Raw genomic sequence first — 21,743 nt, forward strand, 5'->3', positions numbered from 1 at the left:
TGCCTAAAATAGACTTTAAAAGGGTCAATTTGACCCACAACACAACATGAGGGTTAAATGCAGTGTGCAGTGTGCAGAAAGGCTTGATGAAAAGCTAGAACTCACTGATGTGGTCGATGGCCCCGGCACAGAATTTGCCATAGAACTTTTTGGCTCCAAGGCCCCGCAGGTCGTGGATGGTGTATGGCCAAAGGTGCAGCACGTTGTTCCGTGAGAAGGAGTCTCTCTTCTCGATCACCACCACTTTGGCACCCATCAGAGCCAGCTCAATGGCTGTTCGCAGGCCGCAGGGGCCTCCTCCGATGATGAGGCACTTGATGAGAGAGACAAATTGAACTTATTACTTCCACATGATGAAGTGTGGCTACATCATACTGACGTCTGTGTAATATGACAGATTAATCACAGAGGGCTGACACTTTTCATGCAGAGATTTAATGAACACACAGGGTGCATTATAACATCGACATATCAGCTCTTTACTGCACCACTAGAGCATTTAGAGCTTAAGTGTCCTACTCGAGGACACTTCAGGAGGAGACAGGCTGACTCTGACAGCGGATGAGATCTCTAGACCATATTTTGTGTGTAAGGATGTTTATAAAGCATTCAAAGAGTTTACATGTTCTAGAAATAGCGGATAGGATGTTTTTTCTGCCAACCATCAAAACCATTATTACAACCACAACATATCTAAGGTGTTATTCATGCATCTGCCTCACCCAAAAAATGCATGAAGTCAGTGAGTTGAGGTTACTGTGTGCGTCTGAGAATGTGCAGCTAAAACATGACATCATCTTGAATATAGATGAAAGCACCGACGCTGGCAAACAGACTCTTCTTTTCCGCCTAAACATGTAAAGAGGCACTGGAGAGAGGAGCGCTGTGTAAAGAGGAGATCTGACTTTTAACCCAGAACCAGACCACTTCTCCAGGTTGCCTCTGTTGTGCTCAAGATGGTGGACGGTCTCCTGTCTCGATAGCCTCACCAAATTAGTGCTGAGAATATCTTTCCTTCACCTTTATAAGGAAGGATTTCATTCTCCCTTCGTTCATCCAGCACAAAAGGAGGTCTGTGGGACAATCAGGCTAGGTGCTGCTATCCATAATCCTAAATCATCATCTCCCCCTGCACTAAAGACAGCATGATCAGGGTCTTAGTCATTGCATCTCCTCCCTCTGGGGATGTGTGGTTAACTTGTGGGGCAGCTTCATAGGGGTTGAGGGTGCTGAGGCCGACTGTGTGTCATCATGTGTTCCCTGGGGTTATCAGTATGAGGTATTTTCAGGTGTGAAGCACATACAGGTGGTAGAGGAGCTGCCTGGACAAGCCTGCCTGATGGCTGTGTATTTTCTCTCTCAACAAGAGGTGAGGAAGACAAACAAATTGCGCAGCACACGACAGAGACAGGATGATGTCATGCATGTGCAGCATTAACACAGTTTAACACAGCAGCTTGATGTTTGTTTTAGCCTGTTTCCACTCGTTAATGTATTATTCCAGATATGAGGCTTTTTCCTGACAGCTTGGTCCGCATCTGCTGAGTCAGGACACACATGCTTCCTTTCTGCTCGACCCCTATGACCCCACTCTCATCCTGGCTCCACCTTGCTGTGGTCACAGCGGTCCCCTGCCTCATCAGTGAACTCTATCTGTCCTTCAGAACATTTTTCACCTTAGCAGATGGTTTGGCTCATACAAGGAGATCTGTACTACTATCACAGCATCCCTGATTCAGTGTGAAGAAACTAGAGCTGCAGTTTATGGATATTTGGTAGATAACACAATCGTTTGAAGGATATAAGTAAGTATTTAAAAATGTCAATCACATTCTACAAAAGCAGAAGAAGCTGATCAGCAGTCCACAAATAATAAACTAAGTATTATATTTAATAAGGACTGGCGTTTGTGTTCTGCTTGAAGCGTTTTTAAATGATTACCTCATTGTGAAAATACTTGGGGATAATTAATCCAACAATTAACTAATTAAGTAATCATTTCAGCCCTAGAGGAGACAGAACTATGATCCCAAACCTGACACACAACCGCGGCACTGAAGATGCCGTCAGTCAAAGCCTGACAATATGTTACGCGTAGTTATCACCCGTACAGCACTCTGGGATTTTCATAGATCTGTAAGTTTCTTCTCTTAGCATGTAGTCTTGTGTTAAGATAAATTAGAATAAGAATAAACCTCCTTTGTTGCATAAGACTGTGTTAATCAATCAATCAATCTTCATTTATATAGCGCAGAAACAAATGTTATCTCAAGACTCTTTACAAACAGAGCAAGTCTAGACTGTACTCTATGTTATGTTATTTTATTAACAAATCCAACATCAAGACAGGATAAGATTCAGTCTCCTCTTACAGACCGGACTTAGTCTGATCTCATCTTAATCCACCATGAGCAGAGCACTTTGCAGCATTCAGAAAGTTACAGCGGCAAGGACAAACTTCCTTTAACAGGCAGAAACCTCCAGCAGGACCAGACTCATGTTAGACACATCTGCTGAGACTGAGTCAGGGGTGAAAAGAGGGATAGAGGGAGATGATAGTGGTGAGACAGATAGTAGTAGTTGTAGCAGCTGGAGTCTGGCACATCCACAGCAGGGACTCAGAGGACCCTGTTACATCCTGAAGTATCAAAGCACACTGTGTCACAGAGCTCTGATGAAGTCTGCAGAGTATAACACACAATATTACAGATTATAAAAACATAACTTTTCTTTGTTGTTTTTTCCAGCTTTACTTTAAGAGGAACAAAGGCACTGTTGATACATGTCAGTGTCACTGCAGCCATCTGTGGCAGGCCATAAATCGCCAATGACATCACATCCTCTGAAGGTTGCTGCTACAGCGGGGACACGAAGACGAGGTGCTGAGTGATTTCACATGCGTCACCGTTCGAGAGCTGAGTTGCCATAAAAACACGAGCCGTCACCGTCACCTTGTGATTCTCCAGGGGAGAGGAGAAATTAGTTATCAAGTGAAAGCAGATTGTCCGCTCTTTGAGCGATTAAAACAGGACTCATGCTGCTCTTTAATGTTTTGAAATTTACAAGCAGCTTATTAAATCTTGGGCTTCAAGAGGAAAACACAGTCACATAAATTCGCAGTTACATCTGGTCACTACTGGTGCTCACAGTTACACTTTATTGTTTCCATCACATCCCTGCAGATTGCCAGAATCATGAAATCAGAGCCAAAACTCTTAGCTCAGAAGTTTGACAGAGTCACACTTACTAAAGCGTTTTCTTTGCCCTATTTTGGTGTTGGCTTCAATCAGAGAGAAACCTGTAAAAGTGAGCTCACACTGAAGCATTTTAAACACATTTTAATAACAAGCTGGGCCCAGCTCCAACCTTTGAGGAAGAGCCTATAAAGAGCAGAGCACACCCTCCACGTTACTGGGGCCAAATAATCATAGTTGCTGAGTGATGCTGTCTGTTTCTCTCTGCAATAAAAACACTCTTTCAAGCTGCATGCAGCTGATGCCTGAAAGGTAATCACACTCCTCCAGGTTCTCTTGCTTTCCCTCATCACCTTCACTGCCAAGCTCCATCCACCCCCATCAAAAAACATCCTTACATGATTTCTTTGTTCCAACTGCAGTTATCCCTTCATAATTCACCTGGAGAAGTCTACTCAATAGCTCTTTTAATACATGTATTTGAGGAATTTCCTCTGTCTGTAATTTGCTCTCTGAATTTGGGTTTGTTTGTGTGATTTGGCTCCAGGATTAGATGAAGCTGTCACGTCAAGTAATTCTGCATGTCTGTGTTATTCTGTCCCATGTTTCATTTATTTATGAGCCCTACTCGGCTTGTTCTGTTAGATTTACAGGAGCTAAGTTTCCATGTAGTTATTTTCAGCAAGTTTTTATGTATGCATGACGTGTGGGCTTCACCGATTGCAACGGCATGAATTTTTCGGGGAGTTGGGGGGGAAAGGTTCAGGGTAAATCAGTGTATATCCCTTTAATTTCCTGTCCTGTACATTAGGAGCCCTTGCAGTGAAAGAGCGAGTGTTAATTCAATGGATGTGTTGTGCATTGGAAGGGAGAAGTTAAAGGGATAACCATGAGATTGCCTTAGATATGGTGCCATCCAACATACTTTAACAGTTGCGAGGAGGAACAAAGTGCAGATTGTTCTGAATAAAAAAGGAACTATGTGTTTCGGTCACAAACATAGTTCCTGAATCATAAATAATCAACTTTAGTTACGTGTGCACGGAGCCCTTTGATATTGTACACATATTCATGTTCACAATCTTCTGACATGGAGAAAAAATGTTGGTTTGGACATAATTATTATTAATTAATTAATGATTAATATTATTAATCATAACATTTTATTAATAGTTGCACTGATTAAAACAATGATAAAGCCAAGAATTATCATCTTAACATTTTTAATTGTCACATCATGTATAAGGGTTTAATGTTGGCAGCTGTAAAGCAACCCAGAAGTCATAAATAAGGACTTTAAGAACCCTAAAAAAAAAGAAACAATTAGACCATCTAGAATAATTTCTATCACAGACCAATTCTGAAAATTTTTACCTTTGTGCAAAAAAGTCAAAGTCTTCATTATTGTCCAAAAACTACAGTTTGCACCAGACATACTGAGGATTTGATATTATGTTTCTCTCTGAGACCCTAGCAATGACAACAACAGATAAACATAGGAATGCTAGAAAAAGATAAGAAGTAAGCTAATAAAAATAATAAAATACAGTTTAAAACAGTGCAAAAACTTTGCTATAGTGCAAGGAGTTAAATTACCATTTTCATACAATGCCGAAAATGAAAGTCTTTCATTATGAAGTGGAAAACTGGCAACAGTAAAAATGTTTGTGGTGTTTTGGAAAATATTTGGCAGGGAGTATGACATGTAAAATATGCTTCCATGAAATCCTTCCAGTCACATATCTCTTGCTCTCTCTTCTGTATTAATTCATAGTCTTAACCTGCATTGATTTACGATAAGAAACTATATTTGTGACAAAAAGCACTGCTGTGAAAGACGATTAAACTTACCCTGGTGCCCACACAGGTTTGGCCTTTCTTGTACTCCTTATGTGACATCCTCTTGTCCAGCTTACTCCACAGAGCTTTGGCCTTCCAGGAGGTGAGACTGGCCTTCAGGCTGCTGTAGAAGGTGCTGTGGTCTGCAGGGTCCAGGTCCAGCCGTCTGCAGAGGACATTGAAGGCCTGAAGGGTCCCCTTACAGGTGGAGGCCTGGACAAAGTTCTCAAACTGCTTCCCCACATTATCCCTCTCCTCCTCTGTCTCTCCCATCTTCCTCCTCTGCAGTCGGTGGTTCGGTGTGCTGAGGCTCCTGCTTACTTCAGCAGTCTCCCCCAGATGTGGCTACACCCTCAACTTGGCCCGCATCGTCATGCCCGGTCTGCAGAGGCAAGACACATAAGAGTGATGTCATCTCATGGTGAAAAGACTCTCACAGGCGGCTTTCAGGAAACGATATTTCCACACAGTCTTGTTTCATTACAGCATTTTTTATTCATTCAAAGAAGTTCAAAGAGAGGAAATCACTGAGTTATGAAATGTTCAAGTGATTTAAGTGAAGTTAATAACACAGCTGCATTACACCTGCTTCTTGACAACAGCTTACATTACTGAATTATCAGTCGTACACTCTGTGCCGGTCCTCATTAAGACTCAATCTAAAGTCAGCACGCTTTTTGAGACACAGTTAGCTTACACCCACATTCCAAGACGACACAAGGCACGAAATGAATACTAAAGAGAAGGAGTCAAATGAGCCAGCCTGTCTACATCACACAGCTGTCGAGCATATTTACTACTTGAGCTTTATGGAGGCACAACCATGTGAGGCTATGAAAGGGAGCAGTTTGTGGTTAGAGATTGTGCTTACTGGTTCTATATAAACACAAACATTTCAAGGATCATTAAAAAGCTTCACTCAGATCTGAGCTTTTGAAATAACACGTGAGATATACGGCAAGGACACATAATCAAAACTGTTCTGAAGTGCTAGGATAAGTCACCACTTTGACGAAAGGGTGGTATTTTTTGAATGTCTGTGAGTTGTTGTTTTTGTAGTACAATCTTGAGTCTGGCAATGAAATCCTGATATCCAAATCTTCTTAATGTATATGAAGACTAACATAGAAGCAACATGGAATCAAACATGCTGCATTTGGTGCCACATAAATAGATCAATTGTAGTGGATTTGACGAGATGAATCTGGGGTGCCAGTCAGAGTCAAGTCTTAAAAATGAAAAGTATTGCAAATGAAAATGACTTTGGTCAAACCCATAGACTGTATAATAAATGGACGTAGTATCTGTGACGTCACCCATCTGTTCCTGACCACTGTTTTGAAGCTTCTTGGAAATGTTGAACTCAACCAAACTTCATCCGAGCTAGTGTGAGGTAAAGAGGCGGGGCTTTGAGCCTCTTAGCCAACAGCTACAGTGTTCCAGCCTGTCAATCAAGTCAGCCATGTCCTTATTTGGGCAAAACTCGTAGGTTTAATACCTTCAAAAATAACGAAATTTAAAAAATTCACCCTGTACAGTGCCGATAGAGAAATTAGCTACTCAGATCTAAACCTTTTTTTGAACCAGACTGTAAACATGTTTATTAATGCTGTAAAGATGGTCTTTTCTGAATGGGTGTGTATGTGGTTTACGGTGTTTCTGCAGCAATCCTCAAGTGGACGCTCCATGAACTGCAGTTTTTAGCACTTCCGCATGGGCTTCATATTTTAAGACTGGAGGTTGTTGCTTGGTCAAACCCGTGCAAAAGAAAAACACAGCAATTCAAATTAGGCAAATTGAAACTCTGCAAAGCAAAATACACATAATTCAACATTCATGTGTGTGTGTGTGTGTGTGTGTGTGTGTGTGTGTGTGTGTGTGTGTGTGTGTGTGTGTGACCGTGGCAGTTCATTTATAGTGTTCAGTTCATTCAGAAAAAAAAAGTCAATTCCGGAGTTCCCAACCCAAAGTTCAGTCCGTTCAACAACTCAAAATCCGTAACAAACATCAAGTTATTCATAAATAGTCTAATTCTGCTGCAGACAAGTCGACTTCCTATATAAATACATTCTCACTGTGTATATATATATATATATATATATATATATATATATATATATATATATATATATATATATATGTGTGTGTGTGTGTGTGTGTGTGTATATGTGTATGTGTGCGTGAAGAGTGGTTTTCCTATTACTGAATTTTACAGAACCACTGTTTGTTTCTGTTAAGCACCTTTCATTCCAGGCGTGCAGCACTGACCACGGATGAGTAGAGCAGAAAAGTATTTGTCTTGTGGTATTTTACATTCCAGCTCAAAACCAGACAATGTTTTCAGCCGTCAGAAAGGGGGGGGGGGTCTCTGAAAATAGTGGACTGAAATGAAAGCCCACACTAACAGAGATGGATTGGCTTTTGATTGGGTATGCATGCTGAATAATCCACCTTCTACTGAGGTATGTGTATTCAGTATGCTTACATATGAGCCTGAGTGTAAGAGACACAGCTACTAAAACACATGCTCATGTGTCAGAATAGAGCTGAACTGGGTGAGTTAATAACAAGAGACTTTTCTCTTTCTTCCAATCGTCCCTCAAGAATTTTGAAAATCGTGCCAGAAAAATCTGTTACAAAACTCGACATCAAAGCAAAACGTGGACATTTTCAACATTAAGCATTCAAGCTCTCACCCGGGCGGCAACCACAGCTTCTGTGAGTATTGGGAGAAGTCTGTCTTTGATATTTTAATATCCCATGGGGTGGGATGGGCTGGGTTAGAGGAGAGGTCAGGCTGGGTAGAACTCTAACAGACCCCCACAGTAACCCACTGTTATTGTCACACCCCACCCAGGGCCTCAGGTGGCAACGTGACCGTGCCATAAAACTGTTCCCAGAGATCTTTAGCCCAGGACAACGCACCAATGCACGCGAAGATTAGTCACAACATCAGTCACAACAGTTTGGAGTGGGATTTGAATGCGGTGAGACTTTGAATGTTTGCTCCCATCATTTGTCCCTTTGCTAAAATTAGCATTTTGATTTGCACAAGATCATGTTTGTATGCTTGTTTGCTTCCTGTTTTCATGTTGCTGCTGCTGTTTTACATTTCAGAGGAAGATTCAGGCTGGGAAAGAGCCTGAAAACGCAGGTTATCCTCGAGTCTGTTTTATATAACTGTGTCTTCAACAAGCTCTTGTCCTGTTGGTAAACAGTGTGGACCCCTGAGGCCTTTCAAAGCAGACATCCAGCCTCAAAAACAGTGAGCTGACATTCCTTTGCCACGTGGCTAAAGGAGCTTTGAACCGCTCCATCAGCATGAGCCAGACACCCAGCTAGCCTTTTCACCAGCTACACCATCCGAGCAGTCACAGGACCACCACTGTCGTTTATTTTTTGGGTGAATCTGCTCGCTGATTGTCAGGAGTGATGAGGGATGACTGAGACAGGCATGATATATGATGCAGGTGCTTTAATCTTTCATGCATGGCAGCAGACTGTGATGGGAAAATTGCAGTGTACTCCACCATGGGGTATGTGGAGAGTTTGGGGCCTGCGTGGTATCTTCTATAAAACCACTATGTAGTCATTTCTGTTAACAGTTTAGTTTTAAATACATTTATATGAGGTAGCAGGATGTAAACTCATGCAAAAATGAATAAATGCCTAATTATTGCACAAAATCAAACTGCTGTTGTCGCTGTCTTTTCTCCAAGCAGCTAATTTCACGTTGATATCATTTCAGTTTTAACTTTGGCCAGTGTTCAACAATCTTTCATGCTTTGGTGGAAAGTCAAAATATAGACATGTAGACTGTATGCTTTCACATTTTACAGTCCAAGCAATGAGGTAAAAAAGCACAATCATTGGAACCATCTGTTGCAGGAGTCCGTACGGACTAATGAAAAGGTACCACTTACTGTCTTTACAGCCACGTCAATGCTCAACCCTCACACTGCATTGTCTCAGACAGAGCGCAATGACTTCACCATCTCAGGCTGACAGAATGGAAAGTCACTCGTGGGCAGACGGAGCGAACCCACAGAAAGACTGTAAAAATACTGCTAATGACAGACGGAGCAGAGAGAATACACACCCACATCATACATCACTACCAAACTACCCGGTGCTTCAGAGGAGCAGGGAGTTCAACAGTGTGCAGGTTTTTAAATCTCCTGTCAGTTTAGAAATGATTTGATTGAATGAAAGTGACTGCAGCTATCGGATAAGTATAGAGCAGCTCAAACTTTATATGTAAACACTCAAGAATCCACAAAGTGAGATATGTGATGTGCTGCGTTAAGCTACAATCCCACTACTCTTTCTCCTGATACTTTTTGTATTATTCTACCTTGTCTAAATCCATCACCTTTCTGGATTGTGTACAGATTCCCTAAAGAGAAAAGTGGACTTTTCACAGCACACAGGGTGGTTTTGTAATTTAGTGTGTCTAAACTGTAGCACTGCTGTGTGAGTGAAAGACTTGGCAAGCCCTGAGTTTCCATAAGATAGAGGGGGAATGTTGGGAATGTAAAAAATGTACCTGTTACACCTGAGCGGCAAAAAGAAGAAGCTAAGAATCATGTATGTGCATGAAAGTGTTATTGTGCACTCGTATCATACAGTCCTGTACACACACACATATTTTCACGGGAAATTGATACACACACATTGTGGCACACTTATGTAACTCAACATTTAACTAAGAATAAAGACACGTCACCTAGTGCAGTTATGTTTATGAAAACATGAAGGAATAAGCTACATCAGGCATTAGGGATGCACCGATCTGATCCTGGATCAAAAAGCTAGATCGGATATCGGTGACAAGGGGCCGATATATAGTGCTGATCCAAATGGCAGATTTTTTTCTTCTCAGTTCTATGCTTTTCTGTGTTTACAATACACTATGTCAACAGCGCTTGTCGGTCTTTGGCAACTTCAGGCTTTTCTGACTTTGTAAAGCAAAATAAAATAAACATTTTTAAACTGACAATATCATGATTCAAGAGATTATAAATATGTACCAGCAGTTTGGTGATTTAATCTTCATAACCAACAGATATTACATGATTCTATCCTAACATTAAGGAATAGAGATTGTTAAATCATAACTGGGATCGGATCGGCTAGTACTGGTATCGATATCGGTATCGGGACCTAAAAAGTAGGATCGGTGCATCCCTGTTAGCTACACGGGTAAAATAAATGAATAAACTGCTAAATATTTAATTATCTGCCTACTGCAATTTCACTTCTTGGTGGATGAGCTTGTATGAATGTTTGCTGTGTTTTAACAGAAATGTTAATACATATTTTTATTACAATATCTTACTAAGATCTCCTTGAAACGCTCTTTCGTTTAGTTTTTACACTGGTATGAACAAAATGACAATAAAGCTTGACTTGATTTGATTTGAAAAGTTTAGGTAAGAGTTATTCATGTTGCTGTTTTACCTTAAAATAATGAATATTATGCATTTAAATACACAGTACATGATCATTCCTATTTGAAACATACAATGCCACTCTGACAATAAAAAACTAGACACTGAACTACGTGTCAGACCGGTGATGCAACGGCGTCATTTGTTTCTGCAGCGCACATAGCTTCAGGCTATCTGAGCACAATAGGAAGCTGACAACACAAGGAAAACATTGGGAGTGCTGGGAAACGTACTGTGGAGCAGCCAAAAAAACTACAGTAATTACAGACTCGACTGAAGAAAACCAGGAAGGAACCCTCCACAGGCCTGATAAGCAGGCAGTGTGCCTCAGAAAACAGAACACTCATGTGGACCTCAGCACGCCGGCTCTGCCCTTCACCCGGCCCCAGAGATCCTCAGTATTATCTCAGCTCTCTGAAATCTGGCTGCATGTTCAGGCAGCTGTGCCAAAACAAAAGATCTGTCGTGAGCAAGGTAGATACACTGTCAGATGCAGTAAATGTCAGTCAGCTACAGAGGAGCAAAGTGTTCATTAAAACAAACACAAGCAGGCGAGCAAGGCTTCAGGGCTGCTGTCTGCAGGCCCGTCTGGCCCACGAGGTGTGTTCACCACATGGCTCCTTTGGAGAATGATTTATTCGGACAATGTGAGCACAAAGGTACTCCTGGCCCGCTGCTGACACAAACAACTCACTCCAACACTTATTCTGATTCTAACCAAGCAGTAGCAGGAAATATGAACCAAAAGGTAAAGACAAGCAGCAAAGTTAGTGGCACTGAGGGTCAAAGAGGAGTGAGGGGCTCTCATTTATCCACATCACAGGGGGCACAGTGGAGGTTTAGATGGTAGTGTTACCCCCTGGCAGAAATAGCAGATTGTGTAAGCCCACAATCGGTAAAGCCAAGCTCAGAATAGACGAGTGTCATGTTGCAGAAGAAAACAGCACAAGATATATACTGAACTACAACCTGTAAATACGAGTCTGTAAACAAGACTGTGTCAAGTAAACACAACAATGTTCAAAGTTCAACTCAACTCAAATCAAGAGTTCTAGGACCCCTGAAGTATCAATAGGAGTGTTTCGGTTGTAAAACTGAATCGCAGTGATGCACCGAGACAGAGATAACACACATTATTTGACGTTTCAACAGAGCTGTGGGTGCTCAAGCAAAGTGCATGAGCTCCCTCAGATGCCTCCTGTCCAAACTCTTCCTGTGGAGTGTGTCAGGTTTCCTGTCCCGATCAAAGCTCGGAGGAGAGCCGCCCCCTGTAAAATTCCATCTTTGTCACCGAGAGGAGAGACACAGATCTGCTCAGAACTCTTTTCAGTGTGCTCCTGTCCCTGCCAGATGGAAAGTGTTAACGATATCCTGCTGTGACTTCACCACAACAAAGTCTCCCTCAGTAGCTCCATTTTTAAGTATGTGACTGCTTTAAATGTGACATGTCCAAACATATCTAAAGCAGAAATGTTCCTGTTTTTCTGATACAGCAGCAGACTTTTTGTCTGATTACAAACTCAGAAGGAACTATGTGCCCCACCTATCTCTGGAAGTCCAGATCTCTTTGTGTGGCTGGCATCTGTACACGGGTGTCCGTTTTTAATGCTGTGGAATAAGGAAGGAAACATATCGCACGGAGGAAGGAGAAAGTTTACACCACCTCCCAAGCTTCAGGGCTGCATGAAACACAATTTCATTGTTTATATCCCAAGCATGACTTCCTCACATATCTAAATTACTCGGATGTATTAACTATTTAATTCTTTCATGTAGTTGTATCATGTATGTGTCTCTCATTTGTTTTTTTCTGGAGCTACTTTATCAAATGACATCTCACATTTGCTATTCGACTCTTTACATATTTGCAAAAAAGCTCAGACTGTTGATGAACAACATGACATTAAGAGCAGCATGACATTAAGGAAGCGGTTGCAGCACCGGCATCTTACAGGTGAACAAACAAGACCTTAATACGTAACACTGGATTGTGTGTCAATCTAAGCCGACATAAGCTTTTATAACAGTGTTGACAGCAGGCTGAAAGGTTTATGAAACTCTCCGGTGTGTCATCTACTGCTTAGAAAAGTTGAGGTCAAAGAGCCGGACAACTTTTACAGACTTTGGTTAACATCATCATAATTTAGACCTTTCATTTGGCTGCACAGGTGCTTTTTAAATCCTGTTTTCATCTCAACTAAAGGTTGTTGAATGAACTTCTAACAAAGTAGACTCAAAAACACTGCTGGTACAAGAACTTGACAATTTGAAAAATGTGGAAGTTTGTATGCAAAATCACCTGAATGTCTTTGCGTAACTCGGTTTGTTACAACAGTTTCTCACTCAGCTGTGTGATCTTGTGATGATTTAAAGCTCTAGAATAGCTGTAATTGTTGAAAGGAGAGGTTTTTAGCCCAGAGCATTCGGGCATAAAAGAGAGCATTTGCAAGAAAAAAATACATCTCTAATGGAGCAGTACACTTTTTACAGCATCTTTCCATAATCTGTATATCGTACATCACACCAATGAGTCACAAAACGAACAGGGAGAGAGGAAGCTCCAAAATGTTTATATATAAAGACACAGTTAATCTCAGCTGTCTGGGTCAGAGACCAGTGGCTATATGTTTAGATGTTAGCACGTTCAGGGTCAGATTTAATCCGTATTAAGGTCTGTGTTTTACACTTAAACAGAAAAGGATACACAGGATCCTCGACAGCTGTTAAGTACACAGGAAATGATTGCTCATACAGCAGTGGGAAGTAGAACCACCACTGTTTGTATGACTCTATTGACCCTCTTAAAAATGTTGCTGAACACATCATGCATCATCTTGCGAGACGTATGAATCACACCAGACAGTGGGCTCAAGCAGTATGTCGAAATGTAACAGACGGAGGAGCAGATGATTCCTTATACAGCCTCACAAAATAAGTCTACCATCATTCCCTTCATGATAACTCCCTGTTTGGCTACCTGTTCTGCTTTATCAAGAAGTCAGTGTTCAGTTGTGGATTTGATCAATAGCAGAGGAAGCATATCAACCACTGTAAACACTAATGTTTACGTGTAGTTTCTGTCAGTCACTGAGCTTCCAGTCGTCTGGCAGTACAGCTTGTTGCCACCACACCTTCCTTTATTATGCAATTTTGTGTCTCAGAAGCCCCAAAGACAGGCTGAGGGCTATTTACAGTATGGAAGCTGCTGAGCAGGTGGAGTCAGCCTTCACCATGGCTGAAAAGAATTCAAATACTGGGCAAAGTTCATTAACTTGTACTGACAGGACCACTTTTTTTAGATAATGATGGGATTTAAACAACAAAGAAAAAGATTTGGTGAGGAATGACTGTAACCAGCTACTTCGACTCCACTCTTTATGCTTTCTTTGAAAACTGCCAGACCACTTTGAATGAGATCAGCAGATACTCTGAAGCAGATCAGAAGTCAGGGCATTAACAGATTCAAATTCAGGTTGCTAGTGGTTGTTGATTGTTATCAGTGATCTGAGACAAGTCCAGATGTCTGAGCAATTAGAACACAAGATTAAGCACGTGTTCATTAAACATCTAACTCACTGAATACAGTGAGACTTTACGCAAAGTCAGAGAGCAGCAATTCAAAGCAGCATGGTCTCTGTATGAACCAGGCGATACTAACGAAGGAGATAGTGTCGCTTCATAATAAGTTAAACAATATATCATTCAGTCTTTTTCCTTCTTTCACTGTGTCATAAGTTGTGATACTCCTGTGGCTCTCACACCAGCGCGCTCCAGCCTGCCAGGTTACTTCTTAAACACAGCTCTTCAGTCAGGTGTCTGAGCCCAACACGCCATCCACATGATCATCAGGCAAATTATACTACAAGGTGTGAAATTTACAAACTCACCTTGTTGCTATCTGAACCTGGTCCAAACTCCTTACTCTCTCAGAGTCTTCGGTAAAACAGGGTTCAGGGTTGTAGTGTGGAGTATGTCGGTCCTCAGTCAGACTGACAGCCAGGCAGCGGTGTCTCTCTGCAGCTGAGTCCAGTGTTTGAGGGCGGTGCTCTAAACTCGGACACATCCCTGAACAGCTACTGTGGCTGCTGTTTAATCCAGACGACCGGTCATGCCAAAGAGAGAAAGCTCTACTTTAAAGCGACCACCCACTGCTTTTATAAAAGCTGCAAAGAGAGATACCAATAATTACACAAAAGATTTCATTTTATGTGTGAATTATATCTGGGTGGATTTCAAACACTTACAATGAAAGCATTTTTTAAATACCTCTAATAAAAATAACAGATTAGAGTGATAGGGATTTCTATTGGTTGTATTCAAATCTGTATAAATAGGGACACTTATCCCGATACAAGCATTTCTAGTTTAATTCCTCTTTTCCATTATATCCCCTGGCGCCACACGCATTATTCAACACATTATACATTTTTCCAAAGTGTCAGCAGAAACTGTGGTCTCTATGCAGCTCGTAGACTAAAGTATTGTACAAACACAGCACCAAACTGCCCAAAAAGCCGCAGGCTGGATACTATGACCATTTAGAATGAACGCATACATCGCTATCTGGTGGACAAGCGTGGAACTACATGCATAGGGAGTCTAAGATAAGATATACTTTATTGGTCCCCCATTGGGGGAAATTTATTTTGTTACAGCAGCTTACAACACAGGACAGGGGAATACAACAATGTACTAACATAGTTAAATAAAATAGAATAACAATAATAATAGCAATGACAAGGGTAAAATAGAATAGAATAAAATAAAATAGAATAAAATAGAATACAATAGAATAAAATATGGCAACTATTACGGATGTATATACCCTATGTACACTTCTATCTGATAAATAGATAGGTATGTTATTGCACGGATAAAATTGCACTAGGTTATTTAAATAAAACATACACAGTATGAAGCACAGTGCGATTCAGATGGATACAATAGTAATTTGTGAATTTGTCAAATCACATAGTAACTTCCATATAGTGGAATGAAAGATGAGAACAGATGATTAACGGGACAACTAGTTTGAAGACTTCATGACCACATATAAGGGCATCATTTCAGTTCAGTTCAGACGACTTTATCAATCCCCGATGGGCAATTCTGTTTACAATTTACTCTGCCTTATAGCAACAATCAAAAATAATTAAGGAACAAAAACAAACAAATGCAAACATTCACAAACATATAGAAAACCACATTCACATGTCAGTGCCAACAGTTCAGCAGGATCAGCAATAAATACAATAAATATAATGTCAATGATGCATCAAGAAGACACACCTGAGACTCCAAATAAAGCATAAACCACAATTGGTTCCAGTGTACCTCTCAGCATTTAGCATGCTGATAGCTGAAGGTATAAATGAGTTAGAGAATCTATTTGTTTTCCTTGGGGGTGCATAATAGCACCGCCCAGAGGGCATAAGAGAAAAGTCAGAGGAAACTAACTTAAAGCTGCTGTGGGCCGGTTTTTGATTTGAGTTTTGTGAAGTTGGCCAAGTCAAATAACCACTACACTAACTTTTAGTGCAGATAATCAACATTACTCAACAAGACATGCTGCTACAGGTTGTTTTATTCTACCTAAATCCAAAACCACATCACCCTAACCTTCTGTAATGTACGGAGGAATGCATGAACTGAACTCACTTCCAAGTAATATCAAATGACACAACACTCTATGCTTCTTTAAAAAAATCACTCAGAGAATATAACCTGAAGTAAAACTGTGGTAAATTATATCAACTATAAATAGTAGATTGTTTCTATCGGCTCTTTAGATCGAAATGTTTATTTAGTTGGCAATAGACTCAGTTGGAGCATGTGTTTGTTTTATTTGATTAGTTGAGAGTAATTGTCTCTAACTACCTCAGATGGGTTATACATTTGTTCAACTTTGTATTGTGAGAATTAATGTAAATGTATGTTTTGTTAAAGCTGCTGTTGGTAGTCACAGAGTAAACATCTGTTCAGAGAGAGGGACTTCAAATGTCAACACTATCCCTCCCAACCAGATTTCCTCTTAGCCCCCCAACACAGATTGGTGTGTGCAGTCATGATAGTGCCGGACTCATAACCAATCGGAGGATGTAGTAGGGCCCGCCCCTTAACCAATCAGGACAGAGGATTAGAGATTAGCTATGATTGGTCTGTCATAACGGGAACGAGGGGAATAATAACATTGCTTGATACAAAGGCATTAGAAAACGCAGAGATTTCGCAATAGTCTCAAATTACTTCACTTACAGATGAGTACCAATGGGCATCATGACCTTTTCTCCAAACCCAGCAGAAAAAAAGCAACTTTTTTTTTGCACCATTCCTACCAACAGCAGCTTCAAGTATTGGATTGTACAATTTAAACTACGGACCCAAGGAAGAATAGCTTCTGCTAATGGGGATCCAAACCTGATGTAACAACAATGGTTCCAGGGACAGAGAAATAATACCTTCGAACTATGTTTGAGGTGACCACATGAAGTCTATGAAGCACCAAGCTTATGTGTATTTTGTAAATTGAAGAGTTCATTTGCAAAAACAGTTAACTCACTTTTGAAAAACTAAAACTTTTTTTTCAAAAAACACATTTTTTCTATTACTAGGTTTTCGTATTTTTAATCAACTGAGGTTGGATGGCTTTGTCTAAGTCAAAGTGACTTTACTAATCAGATTTATCTTGAGAATGTAACTTCATTAGGAATCTATATCAAAAAGAAATATGTTTTTTGAAAATGTATAAAAACGGAGTTATCTGGTTTTGCAAATTAACTATTTTTTACATTTATATTTTAATCAAAAACGTTGCCATGTAAAGCCAGCAGTAACAGCTTTTACCTTTTATAGAGCCACACGTGCAAGAGGTGGTGAGGACCCCCTCAGTGACGGAGAGGGATCAGCTGTAGTGACGCTGTTTGAAGCATCGCTGCCACACCCTCAACCTCAGAGTGCAGCAGCAGCAGCAGCAGCAGCAGGAGCAGCATGATGCGAGTCGCCCTGCACATCTTGGCTCTCATTGCAGTCTGCCATGGGATTCTTCCTGAGATAGTGAACTCGGGGATCAATCATATCCTGGAGGATAATTCCGCCTTAGGACAAAATGAGCTGGACCGCATGTTTGTGGAAGTGGAGCAGCTGCCTGGGGATCCGCAGCAGAAGCCTGAGGATGCGTTTCACCAAGTAGGCAGCCAGTTGCACCTCTCAGTCAGCATCTAGCTGTCCACATGACATAGCATTATTCACTGCTCACTGCTGGAACAGCCTTTGGTTTAAGTTTGTTTTTTTTTTGTTATGAGATTTTTAAGCACTTCCATCTTTTGACAGAAGTATAAAATGCTCAAGGAGGAGGCAGCAGTGGAAGAAGCTAACGTATGATGGTGATATCTGGATGTGTTCTTAATCTAAAATGTATCCATCATTATCTCTTTTCTTTCCAGATGAATGATAGTGTCAGCCCTCATCCCAATGACCTTCCTCCAAGACCTCCCAATGAAACTTCCTCTGATAAAGTGATTGACAGTGACTCAGTCCACACCTCAGTAGAGCAGGTAGGCTTCTAAATATACATATATTTTCTTATTTGTTTACCTCTTTGATACTTTACAGATGTCCCCCTTCTATCCCACAGGAGACAAACAACATAACAACAGCAGAACAGTCCAGTGAGCTGGGGAACAGTATCGATAATGCACAGTCATACGATCCAGTAAGAACCTCTTCTTAACATTGAACTTTTCATTTGACCTTTTCCTAACACAAGGAAAAAAATCCATGTGATTGCATTATGTCTGACAGCAGCATCATATCTGCTGACTTAGCAAAACATCTGCTGATGAATCAGTGTAGGATGCACAGTGCATTTGTCTTCAATCAGCTGGTATTGTTGTCTGCACTGCTGTGTTATGAGTCAAAATTAAAGTGAAAGGCCTGATGTGCATTCATCACAATGATGATAAATAAGTAATGATGTGTGCTTTTGCTGCTTGACACGTCTAAATTTACTTCTAGGATCAGAGCTAGCAATTGAAGCTACAACACAGGTTTATAAACAAAGCTATTCACAATGAAGTCTTTATGTTACGGGAACAAATGATAAAAAAATAACAGCAGCTAAAACATGTTCCTGATTTATCTTATCTGAAGAATAATGATTGAGACCATCGCCTTCTTTATCTGGTACATCTTGATACTTCTTAAGGTAGAATTTAATGCATTGATTTGTGCTTAAGACACATTAAAGATGGACTAAAGAAATAAACAGCTTTTTGGTCACTCTGGGACAAGAGTTTGTACTAGCTGAAGTAGTTAAAAATAAAATCGGATGAGGTGCCCCTTTCTTCATAAATATGTTACAGGATTTTCTGCTTGATTTGCACCAAAAAACAAATGATTAGCTAAAGTCCCCTTATTTTTCCTTTTGTACTCTGGACAGTAATCTGAATGTTCATTACACACAGATTTTCTCCTCCTCTGGGTTTTGACTCATGTAGGATCCAGAGATAATGCAGATTGGATGTTGTCTGCTCTCTGTGACTGACATGTCAACAATTGCTCAACATCTTTTATTTGGTAAAAGTTCTACACATAGGTAGACTGTAGAGGTCTCATTCATGGTCCTGATGCCTGATTGTTATCCTTCCTCCTTCTTGTCTTCAGGGTTGCATCACCGATGAGGACTGTGGAAAAGGAAGGTATTGCCTTCCTGACACTAAAAACCCAAGGTGTCTGCCTTGCAAAGCTATCGATGTGGTAAATGAACTTCAGTTATTTTTTACTCAGATTTAGCACTCTTTAATTTTTACTTAAGTTGAGCCCACTCTGAGGTCTCCTGCTTTCAAATCAGCACATACACAAACACTCCCGTCCGGGCAGCTGTGGTTTCAATTCGACTGCAATGCAGTGTGTCCACAAGTGTAATCAGAGTGTGTTGAGCTTCACATGACCCGGCAGGACATGTCAAGGTTAAATAAGAGCTCTTCTTCTACTTCTGTCTGGTCTTTCAAATGACCTCTGGAACAGAAAGAATATTAATGATGAGAGTCTCCTCCAGAGGCTCAGTCTATATTATTTAAGACTCTGCTAACACTGCTGATTCTGTGGAGGAGTCTTGAGAGGAATGGGTCTTGGTGTGTCAGAGTAAAATGCAATGCAAAGGGAAAAAGATACTGGCAGTCAGCCAAACCAGGGAACAGTGTACAAGGATGATAAATATTCAGAGGACAGATCTGTGTCTTGTCTTAAGTGCTGCATTGAAAACTTGGCATGGAATCAACCAGAATACTCTTTTATGTTTCAATAAATTAACAATTTATAAAGGATGCGTAGGAAAGGGAGGTTGTCTCACAGTAGAGGAAAGGTGAAGTTGAACAGCTTATCTCATTCATATTTGACACCGGCAGATTTCATGCTTAGAGAATCACGACTTTCAGCTTTGTTAAACCAAAGATGCATCATGTTGATGTGGTATAATGTTGCTAAAGTGTTAAGTAAATGAAAAATGTTCTTTCCTTTTACCAGCCTTGTACTAAAGATGAGGAGTGCTGTGGTGAGCAGCTGTGTATGTGGGGTCAGTGCAGTCAAAATGCAACTAAAGGAGAAGCTGGCAGCACCTGTAAACACCAGACTGACTGCAGCCCCGACCTCTGCTGTGCGTTCCATAAAGGTACACCGCCGCACACAGCACAGTGAATGCTGCCAAGTGACTCTACTCTCTCACTGAAAATGCACATTCTATGTGTTCCCAGCCCTGCTCTCCCCCATCTGCTCTGCCAAGCCCATCGATCGTGAACGCTGCTTTGGCGCCTCCAACCACCTGATGGCACTGTTGTCTTGGGACATCCAGGACGAGGGGCCCAGGAAACATTGCCCCTGTGCAGGAGATCTCCATTGTCAGCATCTGGGGTGAGGGCACTGCACTTTAAAGCACAATTATTTAAAATACAATATAAGGATCAGATTCTGTTCGAATGAATCCAGGGTAATGAAGCTTTCCTGTGTGTGTGTCTGACAGGCGAGGGTCCATGTGCCTCAAAGGAGAGGACTCAAGTGAAGAGGACCTGACGGACTCTCTATACTCAGAGATAGACTACATCATCTAGGCACAGTGAAGTTATAATCCAAATGCTCTGTAAACAAATAATCATGAGTCCTGTCTGACTACAAAGCCAAGAGTTGAAGCACTTTATGTTTGCAAGCTTAATCCAAAGTGGTAAAGATATACAGCATGTATAACAGATCAAATATATTTATTTTACTTGCCTGAACTGGAACCTAAGACTTACTTCATGAAAAGACCTCTAAATGTAGATATACAACACATACAGGAAACACTATATTTGAGAAATCCTCTGTTGATACCTAACACTTGGTTCTTGACTTCATGCTGCATCTCTATATTAAGTACATTGACCTTTATTCTAGCACTAATAACAGCCATCTTATTTAAAGTCATCTAATCAGGCAGATACTACTTTCCTTCACAACTATACTGAGCAGCTTTTGCCTTGTTTCCAGATCTGTCCTTGGAGTCAGTATGGTTTATTATTCACTGGCTCAAACATGTTTTAAGTATTTCTTACTTCCCGTTATTGTGAAACAGCTAAGTGATACAAAACAAAGATCTTAAAGCATGACATTTGTCCTCAGCACCTTATATTTCTCCCTGTTGTGTTTGCTCTTTGTCTTTATGTACAGCATTGTCCCTTAAAGTGCAATACTGATGCAAGCAATACCTGATGAATATGTAAATATAAATGTATACTTTTGCCCGATGTGCAATAACACAACCTTAGCACTGTTCTCATGCACTTGAACATGTACTCATAGAAGTCTTGCTTTTAGAAAATAAAGTTTTTTAACACCGAGCCTGAGATAAGGAGCATGTTTTGTGGGTTGAATGGAACTATACCTTTTTAGTATCGATTTTAACTGAGTCTTTCTCTTACCTTTTTTGATTGTCTTGTTCAATTTTTTTGGTCTATTTTAAAAGTCGTATATTATCTTATTTTAAAATAATTATACATACATATATATATTATTTATTCACTATTTTTAAATTTGTATTTACTTATCTATTTACTGTGCACTATTTAATTATTTCATTAGTTGTTAATTTGATCTTATCTTTTTTTAAGTATTTATTTTTTATTAAATATATTTATATATGTCTACATTTCATTACATATATTTATAATTTATTCTAGTTATTTTTTTGGATTACCTCTCAGCATTTTAATATTTTTTTTCTGTTTTACCT

At 40.4% G+C, this 21,743-nt stretch overlaps 2 protein-coding genes across 7 annotated transcripts in view; one reads left to right on the forward strand and one right to left on the reverse strand.

Annotated features, from left to right (window-relative positions):
* The window catches only part of mical2a (microtubule associated monooxygenase, calponin and LIM domain containing 2a), a 35,180-nt gene extending 20,453 nt beyond the window's left edge, over positions 1-14,727 (reverse strand). For 4 of the 6 annotated variants that reach the window (XM_034680426.1, XM_034680423.1, XM_034680424.1 and 1 more), the window contains exons 1-3: positions 14,371-14,709; positions 5,046-5,415; positions 106-313 (exon numbers count right to left, since the gene is read on the reverse strand). In XM_034680426.1, the coding sequence (XP_034536317.1) occupies positions 106-313; positions 5,046-5,306 (469 nt within the window). In that variant the 5' untranslated portion in view covers positions 5,307-5,415; positions 14,371-14,709. Of the gene's footprint in view, positions 1-105; positions 314-5,045; positions 5,416-14,370 lie in introns of all 6 variants that reach the window. The other 2 variants (XM_034680425.1, XM_034680427.1) reach the window with 2 other exon arrangements.
* Positions 14,728-16,790: 2,063 nt separating this feature from the next.
* dkk3a (dickkopf WNT signaling pathway inhibitor 3a) lies at positions 16,791-21,351 on the forward strand. The gene is made up of 8 exons (XM_034680601.1): positions 16,791-16,959; positions 17,336-17,668; positions 17,926-18,036; positions 18,117-18,194; positions 19,145-19,237; positions 20,006-20,150; positions 20,233-20,389; positions 20,499-21,351. The coding sequence occupies exons 2-8, from the start codon at positions 17,471-17,473 to the stop codon at positions 20,584-20,586; spliced, it is 870 nt and encodes a 289-aa protein (XP_034536492.1). The 5' UTR covers positions 16,791-16,959; positions 17,336-17,470; the 3' UTR covers positions 20,587-21,351.
* The last annotated feature ends 392 nt before the right edge of the window (positions 21,352-21,743 follow it).

Source organism: Notolabrus celidotus, chromosome 3 (assembly GCF_009762535.1).
Source record: "Notolabrus celidotus isolate fNotCel1 chromosome 3, fNotCel1.pri, whole genome shotgun sequence".
NCBI classification, from domain to species: domain Eukaryota; kingdom Metazoa; phylum Chordata; class Actinopteri; order Labriformes; family Labridae; genus Notolabrus; species Notolabrus celidotus.

What these genes read in the sequence shown, in the direction of transcription:
- dkk3a (XM_034680601.1), top strand. Translation starts at nt 17,471, where the DNA reads ATGATGCGAGTCGCCCTGCACATCTTGGCTCTCATTGCAGTCTGCCAT. An exon ending in CTGAGGATGCGTTTCACCAA is followed by an intron (nt 17,669 to 17,925) that starts GTAGGCAGCCAG and finishes TTTTCTTTCCAG; the next exon opens with ATGAATGATAGTGTCAGCCC. An exon ending in TCCACACCTCAGTAGAGCAG is followed by an intron (nt 18,037 to 18,116) that starts GTAGGCTTCTAA and finishes TCTATCCCACAG; the next exon opens with GAGACAAACAACATAACAAC.